The sequence below is a fragment of the Phocoena phocoena genome, chromosome 3, assembly GCF_963924675.1.
Source record: "Phocoena phocoena chromosome 3, mPhoPho1.1, whole genome shotgun sequence".
Classification (NCBI taxonomy): domain Eukaryota; kingdom Metazoa; phylum Chordata; class Mammalia; order Artiodactyla; family Phocoenidae; genus Phocoena; species Phocoena phocoena.
This window is the reverse complement of record NC_089221.1, coordinates 167,393,564-167,408,558: the sequence shown is the minus strand read 5'-3', so window position 1 is coordinate 167,408,558 and position 14,995 is coordinate 167,393,564. Positions and strand designations below refer to the sequence as shown.

At 50.8% G+C, this 14,995-nt stretch overlaps 1 protein-coding gene across 1 annotated transcript in view; it reads right to left on the bottom strand.

Moving 5' to 3' along the window:
• The window catches only part of FBN3 (fibrillin 3), an 89,921-nt gene that overhangs the window by 21,083 nt on the left and 53,843 nt on the right, over window positions 1-14,995 (bottom strand). Inside the window, exons 36-48 of the mRNA XM_065873835.1 lie at window positions 13,848-13,970; window positions 13,527-13,649; window positions 12,926-13,051; window positions 12,686-12,808; window positions 12,038-12,160; window positions 11,512-11,673; window positions 10,464-10,532; window positions 9,260-9,385; window positions 5,680-5,805; window positions 5,152-5,301; window positions 2,707-2,778; window positions 487-612; window positions 73-198 (exon numbers count right to left, since the gene is read on the bottom strand). Coding sequence (XP_065729907.1) covers window positions 73-198; window positions 487-612; window positions 2,707-2,778; window positions 5,152-5,301; window positions 5,680-5,805; window positions 9,260-9,385; window positions 10,464-10,532; window positions 11,512-11,673; window positions 12,038-12,160; window positions 12,686-12,808; window positions 12,926-13,051; window positions 13,527-13,649; window positions 13,848-13,970 — 1,575 coding nt within the window. The remainder of the gene's footprint in view (window positions 1-72; window positions 199-486; window positions 613-2,706; window positions 2,779-5,151; window positions 5,302-5,679; window positions 5,806-9,259; window positions 9,386-10,463; window positions 10,533-11,511; window positions 11,674-12,037; window positions 12,161-12,685; window positions 12,809-12,925; window positions 13,052-13,526; window positions 13,650-13,847; window positions 13,971-14,995) is intronic.

Genomic DNA, 14,995 nt, shown 5'->3' with positions numbered 1-14,995 from the left:
CACAGCGGGAGGCAGAGTCTGGCTTTGTCCTACACCCCACTCCCTCACCTCTCTACTGGGGTCCCCACTTACCCACACAAGCACCCCCTGGCGACAGCTTGTACCCTCGGGCGCACTTGCAGCGGTAGCTACCGGGGATGTTGATGCAGTTGGCATTCTGCTGGCAGGGGCTCTCCCCGCTGGCACACTCGTCCACATCTGGGGAGTACAGCCAGCGGGGTGGGGTTGAAAGAGACGCTTCCCTGCAGAATCAAACCCTAAACCCAGCCCTCGCCCCCCCCCACTTCAGAGCAGGTGGTCCCTCCAGAAGCAGCCAGAACCACATTGAGCGGGGTGATGTGGGATGGAGCCCCTCGGAAAGGCGTTAGCCTCATACACAGAGGGGGAAACTGAGGCTCACGGGGTTTAAGAGACTTGCCCAGAGAGCACAGGCTGGGAGGGGGGAGCAGCATCCCACCCGGGGCTGGGGAGGCAGGGGGGCGGCACCTTCGCAGACCAGCAGCACCCTGTTGTAGCTGAAGCCCGTGGGGCACTCGCAGCGGAAGCTCCCAATCTGGTTGATGCAGACGCCACTGGCACAGATGGCAGGGATCTCCCCACACTCGTCGATGTCTGGGGAGGGCGCCAGCCGTCAGGAGCAGCTCAGCTCCCGGCAACGTCTGGGGACCCTGACCTAAGAGATCATGCAGTCTAGGAGAAGATGTGTCCCCCAAGCAGCACACACTTGAAAAATCCTGCAGTGGCCAAACTATATCTGCTCACACCGGAAAGAAATCAGGATGTGGGAGGGAAGGCAGGGGGAGAGAGCCTCTTTCTCAACAAAAATGCACATTTGCTGTGACCCAGCAAGCCTGCTTTGTGGGGTCTCCGGGAACGAAGCAGTCCCGTATGTGAGCAGGAAGCTACACAGGACGACCTGTGGTGACGTTTAGCGAGAAACTGGAAACATCACCGGAGGAATGGATGACAAAATGTGGTCCCTCCCTACAAGGGAATACGATTCATCCTGAAGAAGGGGTGAAACACTGACACTCACTACAATGTGGAAGAACCTTGAAAACATGACGCTCAGTGAGAGAAGCCAGTCCCCAAAGAACAAATACCGTACGATTCCATTTATATGAAACGTCCAGAACAGGCAAATCCAAAGAGATGGAAAGTGAAATAGTGGTTGCCAGGGGTTGGGGGAAGGCAGAACAGGGAATGACTGCTCATGGGGACAGGGTTTCTTTTTGTGTGATGAAATGTTCAAACTTCAATTGAAGTGATGGGGCACAACTCTGTGAATATACGAAAACCCACTGAATTGTGTGCTTTTGATGGGTGAAGTGAATTATATCTCAATAAAGCTGTTGTTTATATAAAAGAACCTGGAATCTGCCTATGTGTCCATCCATGGGGGACTGACTTATGACCTGGGATGTGTCCACGTATGGAATACTACAAAGCAGGGCAAAGAGGGAGGCAGTGCTGCGTGTAGTAACCTGGCTGGTTCTTCATGACTCTTTGCTGGGTGAGAAAAATAAGTTGCAGACAAGACATAAGAAAGCACAGAATTTATGTCCAACTCCCCAGAAAACAATGCCATACATTTTCAAAGGCAGATCTCTATGTGTGTTTAAATGCATGAAGAAAGAACTAGAAAGAGGGCTTCCCTGGTGGCGCAGTGGTTGAGAGTCCGCCTGCCGATGCAGGGGACGCGGGTTCGTGCCCCGGTCTGGGAGGATCCCGCGTGCCACGGAGCAGCTGGGCCTGTGGGCCATGGCGGCTGGGCCTGCGCGTCCGGAGCCTCTGCTCCGCAACAGGAGAGGCCACAGCAGTGAGAGGCCCGCGTACCACAAAAAAAAGAACTAGAAAGAAATACTCCAGGTGTAAAGCATAAATTATAAATAAATAAATCTATTGTTTATATAAAAGAACCTGGAATCAGCCTGTATCCATCCATGGGAGACTGAGTTATGACCTTGGGAGAGTATGAAGGAGACTTAGATTTGAGGGGGTGACTGGAGGGGGAGTTGCTCTTATCTGCTCTGTTCCAATTGTTGAAAATAAGGAGAATACAACTGTGGAATGAAAACAACTGAAAATAGGTTCATCAATGAAACACCACACAGCTGAAATTTGGCATTCAGGTACTGAATTGTACAAAACCTCATTTAACTTAAAAAGGGAGCATTCTGCTCCACTGCAACACGGATGAACCTTGGGGGCATTATGCCGAGTGAAATAAGACAGACACAAAAGGACAAATACTGTACGAATCTGTTTCTATGAGGTCAGATTTACAGACAGAAAGTAGAATGGGGGTTCCCAGGAGCTGGGGGAGGGGGATGGGAGTTAGGGTTTCATGGGGACAGAGTGGCAGTTTGGGAAGATGAAAAGTTCTGGAGATGATGGTGGGGATGGTTGCCCAACAGTGTGAATGTAATTAATGCCATGGAACTGGACACATAAAAATGGTTAAAATGGTAAATGTTATATGTATTTTTACAGAAGTTTAAAAAATGAATAACAATTTAATAAAAATACTCCCATTGCTTTTTTAAAAAAAGGGGCAGGATTCCTGGCCTGGGGAGTTGGAAGAATGAGGGTGTGGGGTAGGGGAGGGTGGAAGGGAAAGAGCTGTGGGGGGAGGGGAAGAGAGGGGGCAGGGCTCTGGGCACAGAGTGACCTGGGGCTACAGACAGGAGGGTGGTGGTCACTCACCGAGGGGCTTCCCTGTGTGGATGTCAATGACGAACCCGGGAACCTGGTTTCCACACAGGATCTGGTAATCCACTGGGCAAAGGAGAATGGGGAAGGCAGGGCGCTGGGGCTGCAGCCTCCCTGGGAGGACACCTCCTCCTCCTCTGATCAGCTCGTCCATCCCTGTAGCCCAGTGCTCACCTGGCCTCTGATAACTAGTCCCTCTCCCTCCCTCCACTCTGACCAGCGCTGGGAGGGTTACGGGTGCCATTCGTCTGTGCGGTGTGATCTTCTAACACATAGACATGACCTCCCTCATCTCTTCCCTGCATGAGTGCCACCAGCTACACCCCACTGTCCTCACTATAAAATGCAGACTCTTCAGTCTGGACCTCAAGAACCTTCACCCTCAGCCCCACCTTTCCTCCAACAGCATCTCCTGCCCTCCTCTTATATGATTTCATTCCATGTCTGGATGTGTTCTGCTCTGTCACGCTACCGGAACTTTGCATATGCTGTTCCCTTTGCTGTTCCCTAGCATAGTCCACTTCAACCTTGAGGACTCAGGGCAGCCCACCACTCTGGCCCTGGACAGCTGATGACGCCATCCTTCGGCTCTTCCAGGGCAATTCACTCTCTGACTGTATCCCACTGCTGACACCAAGATGCTGCTAGCCCAACCTAGATTCCCAGGTGGGTGGGTGTCCCTGGACCCACCTGACAGACATGGGCAGGCATTTGGGCAGTGCCACCTTTCCCCGGGTCCCTGCCCTGCTCCTCACTCGCTCTTCTGCCTGTATCATGATGAGAACGGACCAATCTCAGTGGCCCCTATGCCTAGTGTGGACTTCTGTCTCATCATATTCAACCTGCACCTCAGATTCAGGTGCATAAGATTCAGGTAGGTACCTAACTCCCAGCACATAATTTGTGAGTGACATTTGACCTGTCTTGACAATCTCATGACCAGACTTGGCTGTCTGCAGTTTCCTCCCAGACTGCACAGCTTGGGTCTACCTTATTCTTATTTCCTAGAACCCAGAACAGGGCCCGGCACTCAGAGACAGCCAGTAATGACCCCTTCTCATACCACTACACTGGGTTGAACAATGACCCTCCACCCCGAAAGTTCATGTCCACCCAGACCCTCTGAATGTGACCTTTTTGGGAAATAGGGTCTTTGCAGATACAATCAAGTGAAAGTCATCCTGGATCAGAGTAGCCCTAATGCAATGATTGGTGTCCTTATAAGGAATGAAGAGACACGTGGAGACACAGGGAGAAGCCATATGAGTTGAAGGCAGAGATGGAGGAGATGCAGGTACAAGCCAAGCAACACCAAAGAATGCCTGGAACCACCAGAACCTGGACGAAGCAAGTAAGAATTCATCCCTAGATCCTCTGAAGGAAGCGTGACCCTGCCCACACCTTGATTTATGACGTCTAGCCTCCAAGACTGTGAGAAAATACGTTTCTAGTGTTCTTTTTTTTTCTTAAGCCACCAAGTTTGTGGTATTTGTTGCCACAACCCTAGGAAACTAATTGTCTTAGTTCAGGCTGCTATAAGGAAATACCATGAACTGGATGGCTTCAATAACAAACGTTTACTTCTCACAGTTCTGCAGGCTGGGAAGTCCAAGATCAAGGCACCAGCAGATCTGGTGTCTGCTGAGAACTCCTCCTGTCTGTCTTCTTGCTGTGTCTTCACGTGGCAAAGAGAGAATGTTTCTTGTGTCTCTTCTTATACGGGCACTAATCGCATTTAGAGGGCTCCATCCACATGACCTAATTAACTCCCAAAGGCTCCACCTCCAAATGCCATCACACTGGGGGTTAGGGCTCCAACATATGAATTTGGGGGGAACTCAAACATTCAGTCCATAGCACTAATACACTTGTAACGCCCTCTACTCACCGCACCATTCCTGCAGCTCTTTCTGATGCCTGGGCTGGCTGCTAGATCATCCTAATAGGTCTCATCCCAACTGCCAAAAAGTTCTTCTGCTCAGTCCTTCTTTCAGGACTTTGCTCCTGCTGTTCCTTGCCTGGAATACCCTTCTTCATCCTGACCGACATTTCTGTAACCCTCCCCAGAGCTTCTGCAAGCTTGCTCCAACCGCAGCTCATGGGGCCCTGGTGCCTCTAACCAGCTGTGCTTTTCTCTCTGGCCCTAGGCACTCACTCACTGACCCCCCCCCCAAATAATCTGTGAGTGTTCAAGGTTCTTTAGCACAAATGAAAGCCTCACTGATCCATCCTGAATTCCCCGAGTCTGTGAAACAGAAGGATGCCTTGCCCTCCTTAAAAGTATTGATTTTTCCATACGTTGATTGGAATGGAACTTCAACTCTTCAGCTCTCATCAAAACAACACAGACTCATCTGGGAGTCCTAAGTGCGGTATGCCTCATTAAACACTGCATTAAAAAGGGCCAAGCTGGAATGAAGGCCAGAGAGGGGCACTTACGGCTGGCAGGAGTTGGGCAGGCCTCGCAGGGTCTATTCCAGGCCTGGCCAATGTTGTAAGAACAGCAGCACGTCTTCCGGGTCACGTTAAAGGTCAGCTCATTCCGACATGTACCGTTATAGTGCCGGAAGCAGACACTCTTCCTCATGTCTGCAGTTGGGTTGGGGTGAAGGATGCAGGCAAGAGACACCAGAGGAAGAGAGCCAGAGAGATAGGAACTCATTCACAAATCCATTTAGAAATTACTGGCTTGACTTCTCCCCAACACACATGAGGGTGCCCTTCACATTTAGCCTTTCTCAGGCAGTGCACAACCTGGACAACCATACACGGCAGCCCTGGGTCCCTGAGCCCTGAAGCCTTGCTCACTGCTGCATACCAGCATCTCAAATACACTCACCCTCCCTCTTTCCTCCCACAAACATGCCTCTCCACACTCTTCCAAGGCTTGGAGACTCCCAGAAGCCCCTCCCACACCCGAGCGCTTTTCCCACAACTGCTGGGCTCCCCCATCATCACACTTCGTACCCATGCAGTTGTTGCCACCGTTGACTTGCAGGTATTCCGCTGGGCAGACACAAGTGTAGTTCCCCAGAGTGTTGTAGCAGGTACCAGGGCCACAGATGCCCGAGTGTGCAGAGCATTCATCGATGTCTGCAGGGGGAGGGAGGAATTGTCTGCATCCAGGAATTGTCTGGATAACTCCCCACCCCAGGTCTGCTAGAGCCACTTCACTATGCGGTTGAGTTTAGTTTCAAGATTAGGTTAAAATGCAGACATCTTAGTGATGTGTAAAGATACGGCACAGTATTAGGTGGGGAAAAAAGTTTACTATGATGCCACTTCTATTAAGAAAAAATATGACCTGAGCTCATGAATTAATGATATCATCACCAAGAGTGGGGCAATCATGTGCTTCCCAGTGTGATGCAATAGGAAGCAAGGGCCCTATGAATAAAATATTCTTGAAAGAAAAAAGTTGATTCTCAATCTGATTGATCCCTTAGTCCAGGAGCAGCACACACTTTCTGTAAAGGGCTGGCAGTAAATTTTTTTTTCAGTTTTGCGAGCCAAACAATGGTCTCTGATGAGCTATTCACTTTGCCACGGTAGCGTGAAGGCAGCCAACCACAGACAATGGGTAAACACACTAGAGAGCTGTGCGCCAGTAAAACTCGATTTATGGCCACTGAAATGTGAATTTCATGTCATTTTCATGAGGCACAAAGTATTATTCTCCTTTTGATTTTTTCCAATAACCTAAAAATGTGAAAGGCGTTCTTAGTGGGCTATACAAAAACAGGTGGTGGAGTATTAGCGAGCTAAGAGTGACATTTCCAAAAATGGCAGAATAGGGAATGTCAGAGCTTTATTCCTCCACAAAAACAACTACTGGGCCGAGCAAAACTGACAAAATTAACTTTTGAGGAACTCAGGAATCCAGTCAAAAACTTACAAAACCAGGGGATCTGATATATAAAATATCCTAGAGAACCCACAGAATGAAAACTATTAGAGCTAATAAATGAAGCGGGCACAACGCAGAATGCAAGATCAACACACTGACATAGAAATTTCAGTTGTATTTCTACAAACTACCAAAAAGCAATTGAAAAGGAAATTAAGAAAGTAATTCCAATTATAATAGAATCCAAAAGATGAAATACTTAAGAATAAATTCAACCCAAGAGGTGAAAGACTTGTACACAGAAAACTATAAAACATTTCTGAAAAAAATTAGAGAAGACCTAAATAAATGGAAAGACATCCTGTGTACATGGATGAAAAGACTCATTATTGTTAAAATCGCAATACTCCCTAAAGTGATCTATAGATTCAATGTAATTCCCATCAAAATCCCAGTGACGTCTCTTTTTTTGGCAGAAATGGAAAAGCTGATATTAACGTTCATATGAAATTGTAAGGGGCCCCAAACAGCCAAAACAATCTTGAGAAAAGAAAAAAAAGTTGGAGGAGTCACACTTTCCCATTTCAAAACCTACTTACAATGCTATAGTAATCAAAACAGAGTGGTACTGGCATGAGGATAGAACTATAAATTAGTGGAATAGAATTTAGATACCAGAAACAAACCAAGACATCTACAGTCAATTGATTTTCAACAAAGTGCAGAAAGAAAAGTCTTTTCAGCAAATGGTGCTGGGACAATTAGATACCAACAGGCAAAAGCATGAAGTTGGATCCCTACCTCACACCATACACAAAAATTAACTCAAAATAGAAGACCTAAACGTGAGACCTAAAACTATAAAACCCTTGGAAGAAAACATAGGGGTAAATCTTAATGACCTTGTGTTTCGCAATGGATTCTTAGATACGACGCCAAAAGCACAAACCACAAAAGGAAAAATAAAACAGATAAATTGGATTTCATCAAAATTTAAACCTGTTGTGCATCAGCAGACACTATCGAGAAAGTGAAAAGACAACTCACAGAACTGGAGAAACTCTTTGCAAATCACATATCCGATGGGAGTCTTATATCCAGTATATATAAAGAACTCTCACAACTCAACAACAGAAAGGCAAACAATCCAATTTTAAAATGGGCAAAAGACCTAAACAGACATTTCTCCAAAGGTACTCAACCTCATTAGTCATTAGGAAAGTACAAATCAAAACCACAATGAGATACCATTTCACACCCACTAGGATAATATTTTAAACAATGGAAAACAACAAGTGTTGATAACGATGTGGAGAAACTAGAACTCTCTTATGTTGCTGGTGAAAATGCAAAATGGTGCAGCTGCTGTGGAAAAGTTTGGCAGTTCCTCAAAAAGTCGAACATAGAATTACCATATGACTTAGTGATTCTAGGAGTCAGACAAAATGTTTGACAAGGACTGGCTACAGAACTTGTCCAGGGCAAAGTATATGAAGAATTTCAAGATGGTGACAGCACAGCATTAAACTAAGTGAGGGTGGGAGGGGTGGGGGAATGGCACCCTTTGGAGTACAGGGCCCTTGAGTCTGAAAGCTGGGAAATGCTGCAAGCCTGCAGCCCTCAAGGGCACAAACTGGCCCTGCGAGGCTCCACAGCCAAGGTTAACATTCAGGTTGAAGTCTCCCTGCCCTGTGACAGTCAAGAAATGCAACACAGGGCCATATCTGATGACAGGACTTTTCCCTTTTTCCCTTGAGAGTCTACAGAATAGGGGAGGCAGGGAGGGATGAGATATTTTTCAAGCATTTTGGGTTCTGACTCTGGTTTGACAGCTCCCACCTCCATGTAGAAAGGAAATTGGGCTATCTATCTTAGATCTCTCCCTTCTTTCACCATTTCCTTGAGTTTCTAAAGAGCGCAGATCAGAGTGAAAGATCTACTGTCGTTGTGTGCCGATGTCAGTGTCTGGTTGCACGCAGGTGCTCAGTTAATATTGTTGAAAAGAAGAAAAAGAATGGATTGGTGGACAGATGGACGGATGGATGAATGAAGGAAGGAAGGAATTTCATATATTGCCTCCAAAGAGCTCAGACTCAAGGATAAGAATGGCTGGGCTCAAAGCCAGTTTCAATCACTTACTAGCTGGTACCTCACAAGTGACTTAACCCCCTTGAGCCTTAGTTTCTGCATCTGAAAAATGGGGTCCTAATAGGAACATCTTTCTCATGAGGCTGTTTTCATGAATGAACAAATGACAAACGCAGATGCTCAGCCCCGTGGTGACATGCAATCACAGACACCGGTTAACTGTTGACTGTTACCAAGATGCAGAAGAGGACAGTAAGGAGACAAGTGAAAAGGAAAGGTATGGCTGTTCCTTTGGTGTCTTTCCCTTCCCCCTCTTAGCTCTGGGCCTTGCTCAGCTTTTAACCAAAGGGAAGAAGGGCATGGTCGCTGAGATAAAGCCAGGTCATTTCTGAGTGGGAAGGAGGCTGGAGGTCAGGCAATGGAGAGACGGGGAGGGGGCAGCGGAGCAGAGGGTAGATTGGGACATTCCGAGGAAACCTTCCCAACCCTTCTAATGGGCCCCAGGCGACAAAGCAGGTGAGAAGACTCCAAGGGGCATGTGAGGCCCCAGTATCTGAAAAGGAGGTGAGGCTGAGCAGGAAGGCAGGGAAGATGGGGTGGGTTCAAGCTCACCCTCACAGATGCGGGTGTCCTCATTGAGGTGATAGCCAGGTGGACACTCGCACTGGAAGCTGCCGAAGGTGTTGACACAGTTGCCCCCCTGGCACAGCCCTGGCAGCTCCTGGCATTCGTCAATGTCTGTCGGGAAGTGAGGAAGCTGTGATTGGAAGGTAAATCCAAGCAGAGGACTTGGGGGACACCCATGCCTTGCCCTGGGCTCTCCAGGGTCCTGGAGAGTCAGTCCTGCTTCTTTAAGAATACTCAGGGACTTCCCTGGTGGTGCAGTGGTTAAGAATCCGTCTGCCAATGCAGGGGACATGGGTTCGATCCCTGGGCTGGGAAGATCCCACGTGCCATGGAGCAACTAAGCCCGCGCGCCACAACTACTGAGCCTGCGCTCTAGAGCACGCGAGCCATAACTACTGAAGCCCACGCGCTGCGAGCCCGTGCTCCACAACAAGAGAAGCCACCACAATGAGAAGCAAGCACACCGCAGTGAAGAGTAGCCCCTGCTCGCCGCAACTAGAGAAAGCCCAGGTGCAGCAATGAAGACCCAACGCAGCCAAAAATAAATTAATTAAAAAAAAGAATACCCAAGAGCTGTTGGATATTTGGAGGCTGCACCCAGACTCTCCTGGGTCAATGTCACCCCGAATTCATCCTCTTTCCCTTCATTGGATAGAACATCCTTTCATCTATCCATCCATCACAAAGTTCCGTCTTGATGGAATTCTCCAATCTCATTACCCCCATGGATGGATGGATGGATGGATGGATGGATGGATGGATGGATGGATATGGGAGGATGGATGTGTGGATGGGTACATGGGTGGATATGAAAAGTGCTAGACGGGTGAATAAGCAAATGGGTCAATGGACGAAAAGATAAATGACTGGATGGATGGGTGGGTGGGTAGGTGAGTAGATGGATGAACGTACGTATATATATGGATGGATGGATGGATGAATGGATGGAAGGAAAGAAGGAAGGAAGAATGGATAAACATAGGGAATGGATATATGGGTGGGTAGATGAGAGATGAATGGATCGATGGGTGGATGGGGGTTGGATAGAAGGATGAATCAATAAACCAACAGGCGGAAGAGGAGATGGCTGAGAGGATCTGCCCCCAACCCCAAAGCTGCCCGACTCTGTTCCTCGCTGAGGGGGGAATGAGAAGAAGGTCAATCAGTGGATGGTCTACCAGGAACTCACCTTCCAGAATGACAGTGATGGCATTGGGCCGGAAGCCCTCACCCCCCGGGCACAGGGTTCTGTACTCAGCTGCAAGGGAAAGAGGTGCTTGTGAGGGGCTGGGGGATGGGGCATTTGGGCAAAGCTCAGGGGAAGCAGGGGAGGGGAGGTCCCCTAGAAAGGGCTCAAGAGTGGGCCTTACATCCCTTTAGCACAGAAACTACATCCCTTACCTCCTCAGCCTCTTGGGGCCAAGAGACATTGATCCAATCCTGGGGGATCCAGTGTGTGTGTGTGTGTGTGTGTGTGTGTGTAAACATGTGCTCACAGTTCAACGTGTGAGCAGATGGATCTTGTGGTAGTAGCTGGGGGTAGGGAGGGATTCTTTGTGATCCAAAACCAGACCCTAGTGTGACCACAAGTTTCCCCCATGAAAGGAAGACCCTGGATGTACACACACACACACACACACACCTGAATAGGTGGACAGCCGCCTCCCTACTTCACACCTGACGACTTTGCACATGCTCTTCCCACTGCACCCCACACCCTTCCCCCTACTCTGCCTGGAAAACTCCTACTCACCCTTCAAAACCTCATTCAAGTCCCTATGTTGGGAAGGCTTCCCTTACCCTCTTCCTGTCCATGGCTTCCTCCTGACCCATCACTATGCCTCAAACAGACCCTTAGGATAGTTCCACTCTCAACAGTCCAGGGACTGTTGGTTTACGGGTAAGGGGCAGTGTGCAGCAGTTGCGGCCCATCCTTCTCTGGGTCCCCACCCCTACGACAGGACACAGAGGAATGCTCAATGTTTGTTGACTGACTGAGTGAGCACGTAAGTATAAACACACAAAGAATTTGCAGGAAGAGACGGCAGAAGGAGACTTTGGAGAGAGACCTAGATGATGAACTGCTGAGAATATGCTGTGTGACCCAGGTTGAGCCCTCCTCCCTCTCTCGTTCCCAGTGTCCCTCCCTTAGCAGAGATGACCCACTAAGCCCTGCGGGAGCCTGGACCAGGGCTAGGTCTCTGCCTTCCCCCGCCCCCACTCCCCCAGGGACTCACTGGTATTGGCCAGCGGGCACAGCTCACAGGGGTTGCCCCAGGCCCGTCCCAGGGAGCAACAGCAGGACGCTCGGGTGACGCCAACCCCGATCTCCACACTGCAGGAAATGCCACCGTCCCCTCGGTCCTGTGTGTCCAGGAAACAGTTCCCGACCCGGGTGTCTTAAGAGGCAGAAAGGGATGGTTAGCAAGTGGTGGGGGAGAAATGGTGTGTGCGCGCGCGCGCGTGTTTGCACTTCTGTGTACGTGTAACTGTGTGTTACTCTATGTGTGTCTGTGTGTGCATGGGCGCCTCTGTGTGTGACTGTGGAAGTGTGTGCATGCATATTTCTGTGTGCATGTGTGACTCTACGCATGTGTCTGTCCGTCTGTCTAGAGCAGAAGGCTGTATCTCAACAGACGATCGGGATGATCACTCTGGCCAAGGGCCTGTGTGTCAGGAGCAGGTGGATCTGGGTGACCCAGGCTATGGCCCCATCCAGCCCACTGACCCCAAAACCCCACCCGGAGTGGAGTGCGTGCTCACCCACGCAGCCCACCCCGCTGGGGTTCAGCTCAAAATCCTGGGGGCAGTTGCAGAGGTAGCTGCCGGGGGTGTTGACACACAGGCCGTTGATGCAGTTCACGGGGTCTGCACACTCATTCACATCTGTGGGGTGGGGGCACCGTCAGCAGGGAGCCCTCCCTTGACCCACTTCCCTCCTGCCTTCTTCCCAGGGAGTCGAGCCCTGGCTGTTGGGGGCCAGGCTTAGGGTCCAGGTCACATCCTCCCCCGGGAAGAAAGCCTGATGGGACAGCAGCCTCTGGGGTCTGCCCTGTCCCAGGCGACTCCACGCCCTCCCCTGCTCTGTTCTACTTGGCCTGGAGGTTTGCCCTTGACAGCTCTCCCTGCCCCAGATTCCACGAGCTAACCTACAAAAAGCAACATTCAGGACATGTTTTGAGCCAGGGGCTGGCAGACTACAACCTGTGGGCCAAATCCGGCCCCCTATCTGTTTGTGTGAATAAAGTTTTATTGGCACACAGGCATGCTCATTCATTCACTTGTCGCCTGTGTCTGTTTCCGAGCAACAGGGCAGAGACTGTACGGCCGAAACCTGAAAATATTTACCGCTGAACCCTGTTTGGGACACATGAGCTGCATGCCCCCTCCCCAGCCCTATGGACCCCACACCTGTGCAGTTGCCGCCTCCGCGGTCCAGCTCGTAGCCCTCATCGCAGACGCAGCGGAACATGCCTGGCAGGTTCTCACAGCTCCCGAACACACACAGGTTCCCGAGAACACACTCGTCCACATCTGGGGTGGGGGGACCCCAGCTCAGCACAGCCCAGCCCACCTGGCATCCTGCTCCTGTCACCCCCAGTGCCAGCACCTCCGGGGACCCGCCCACACCCCGGCAGCCCCAGACCTCACCCTGGCAGGCGTGCTGGTCCTCTGTGGGGTTGAAGCCCATCTCACATTCACAGCGGTACCCCCCGGGGGCATTGAGACACTGCCCGTTCTCGCAAAGGTCCACATTCTCCGCACACTCGTCCCTGTCTAAGGGGACCCAGAGACAGAGGGGCTGGGGGTCAGCTGGCCAGGACCCACTCAGGGTGGGCAGGTGGCCCCTGTCATTCAAATCCTTCAGTCACCCAGGGTTCCAGGGAGCTGGCAAGTAGCCCAGGGAACTTGGAGGGCAGGTGACCAAGTCAGGGCCAGGGAGCAGATAGGGGACCTGGTCACTCAGGATTGGGGTGGAGGGCCGCCAGGAAGTAAGCAAGTTCTCCCGTTCCCCACATCCATAAGGCTCCATGCATTCTGAGTCCAGGGGAGAAGACTGCCTCCAGGGACTCAGGCTCTGGCCCGTGGCTCCAAATGCTGAAGGCCTGTCCTCTCCGGCACCCACAGGGTGGGTGGGTGGATCAGTGCAAGTCGGGAAGCCAACTGACCACTGTGGCCACCTTGGAATCCAGCCCCCATGGCTGTGCCTCTCGGGCCCCTCCAGCCCTCCCATCCTAACCCCTGACCTCACCTTCGCAGAAGTAGCCGTCCCCAGCAAAGCCCGGGGGGCAGGCACAGCGGTAGGAGCCGGGGGTGTTGAAGCAGTCAGCTCTCGGGCTGCACCCATGCTCCTGGAAGGCGCATTCATCCAGGTCTGCAGGAGATGGGACCCGGAGTCCCCTGGGTGTGTGCACCGAGGGGCTGCAGGGAGGCAGACCCTCCAACCCCAGCCCTGACCGGCCCCCCTGGACATGCCTGAGCCCAGCCACCCCTCCCTGCCACCTGCCTCCCCCCGCACCGCCCCACCTACCTCTACAGCTCTTGCCCGGACCTCCTGCCCTCAGGCACTCACCGTGGCATTCGAAGCCATCCCCCACCCAGCCTGGCTGGCACCTGCAGCTGAAACTCCCAGGGACGTTGAGGCAGGAGGCGTGACCATCACAGCTGTGTCCCCCAAGCTCACATTCGTCCACATCTGAGAGGAGAGGGACCCAGGCATAGGAGGGGCAGGACCAGGAGAGGGGGTGGAGGATGCAACACCCCCGGGAAACCTGGGCCCAGTAGAAATAGGGCTTCAGGTACAGAGTGGCAAGACTCAGTGCAGGAGCAAGGGAGAGAGCAAGGATCTTCCCTAGGGCAGGGCTGGCCCAGACATGTCCCCACACCACTGCGGGAGCTTCCACCTTCACCCAGAGCCCAAGAGGAAAACCCCCAAACCCAACAGGGCATGACTCCCAGAAGCGCCCAGAAATGGTCTGAAATGGCAGCATGAGAGACTTAGGGCAGACGCTAAGAGTAACTGTCCTGATGCACGTGCTCCCTCTCTAAAGCAGGATTTCCTTCTGAAGCAGTGTGTCTAATCCTCAGCCAGTTTATCTCGGCCATGTTCATACACCACCTAAATGAACTGCTGTTCGCTGAAAGTTTCTTTACACTGCCTCCCATTTTTACTCACGTGAACATATTTTAAAGAAAAATAACAACGATCTCTAAGAAATCACGGGTTTGATACTGTTTTCCAAGGTTTCTGTCTAGTATGCATTAAAATAACTATGTAATTATGGCAGGTAGAATTATGTTCTCCCAAAAAAGTGTGTTCCAATCCTAACTCCCAGAACCTCTGAATGTGGCCTTTTTTGGAAATAGGGTCTTTGTAGGTGTAACCAAAATCAGATGAGGTCATTCTGGATTACAGTGGGTTCAAAACCAATGACTGGCGTCCTCATAAGAAGAGGGAAATTTGGACACAGAGAGGAGAACACCCTGTGATGATGGACGTGGAGATTGGAATGGTGTGTTCAAGGATGCCAAGGACCAATGGCCACCACCAGAAGTGAGGAGAGAGGGATGAGAGAGATTCTCCCTCTGGGGCCCCAAGAAGGAACCAACCCTGCCGACACTATGATTTCAGACTCTGGCCTCCAGAACTGTAAATTCTAGAGAGAGTAGATTTCTGTGGTTCTGAGGCACCAGGTTTGTGGTCAGGGGGTTCAGCAATCC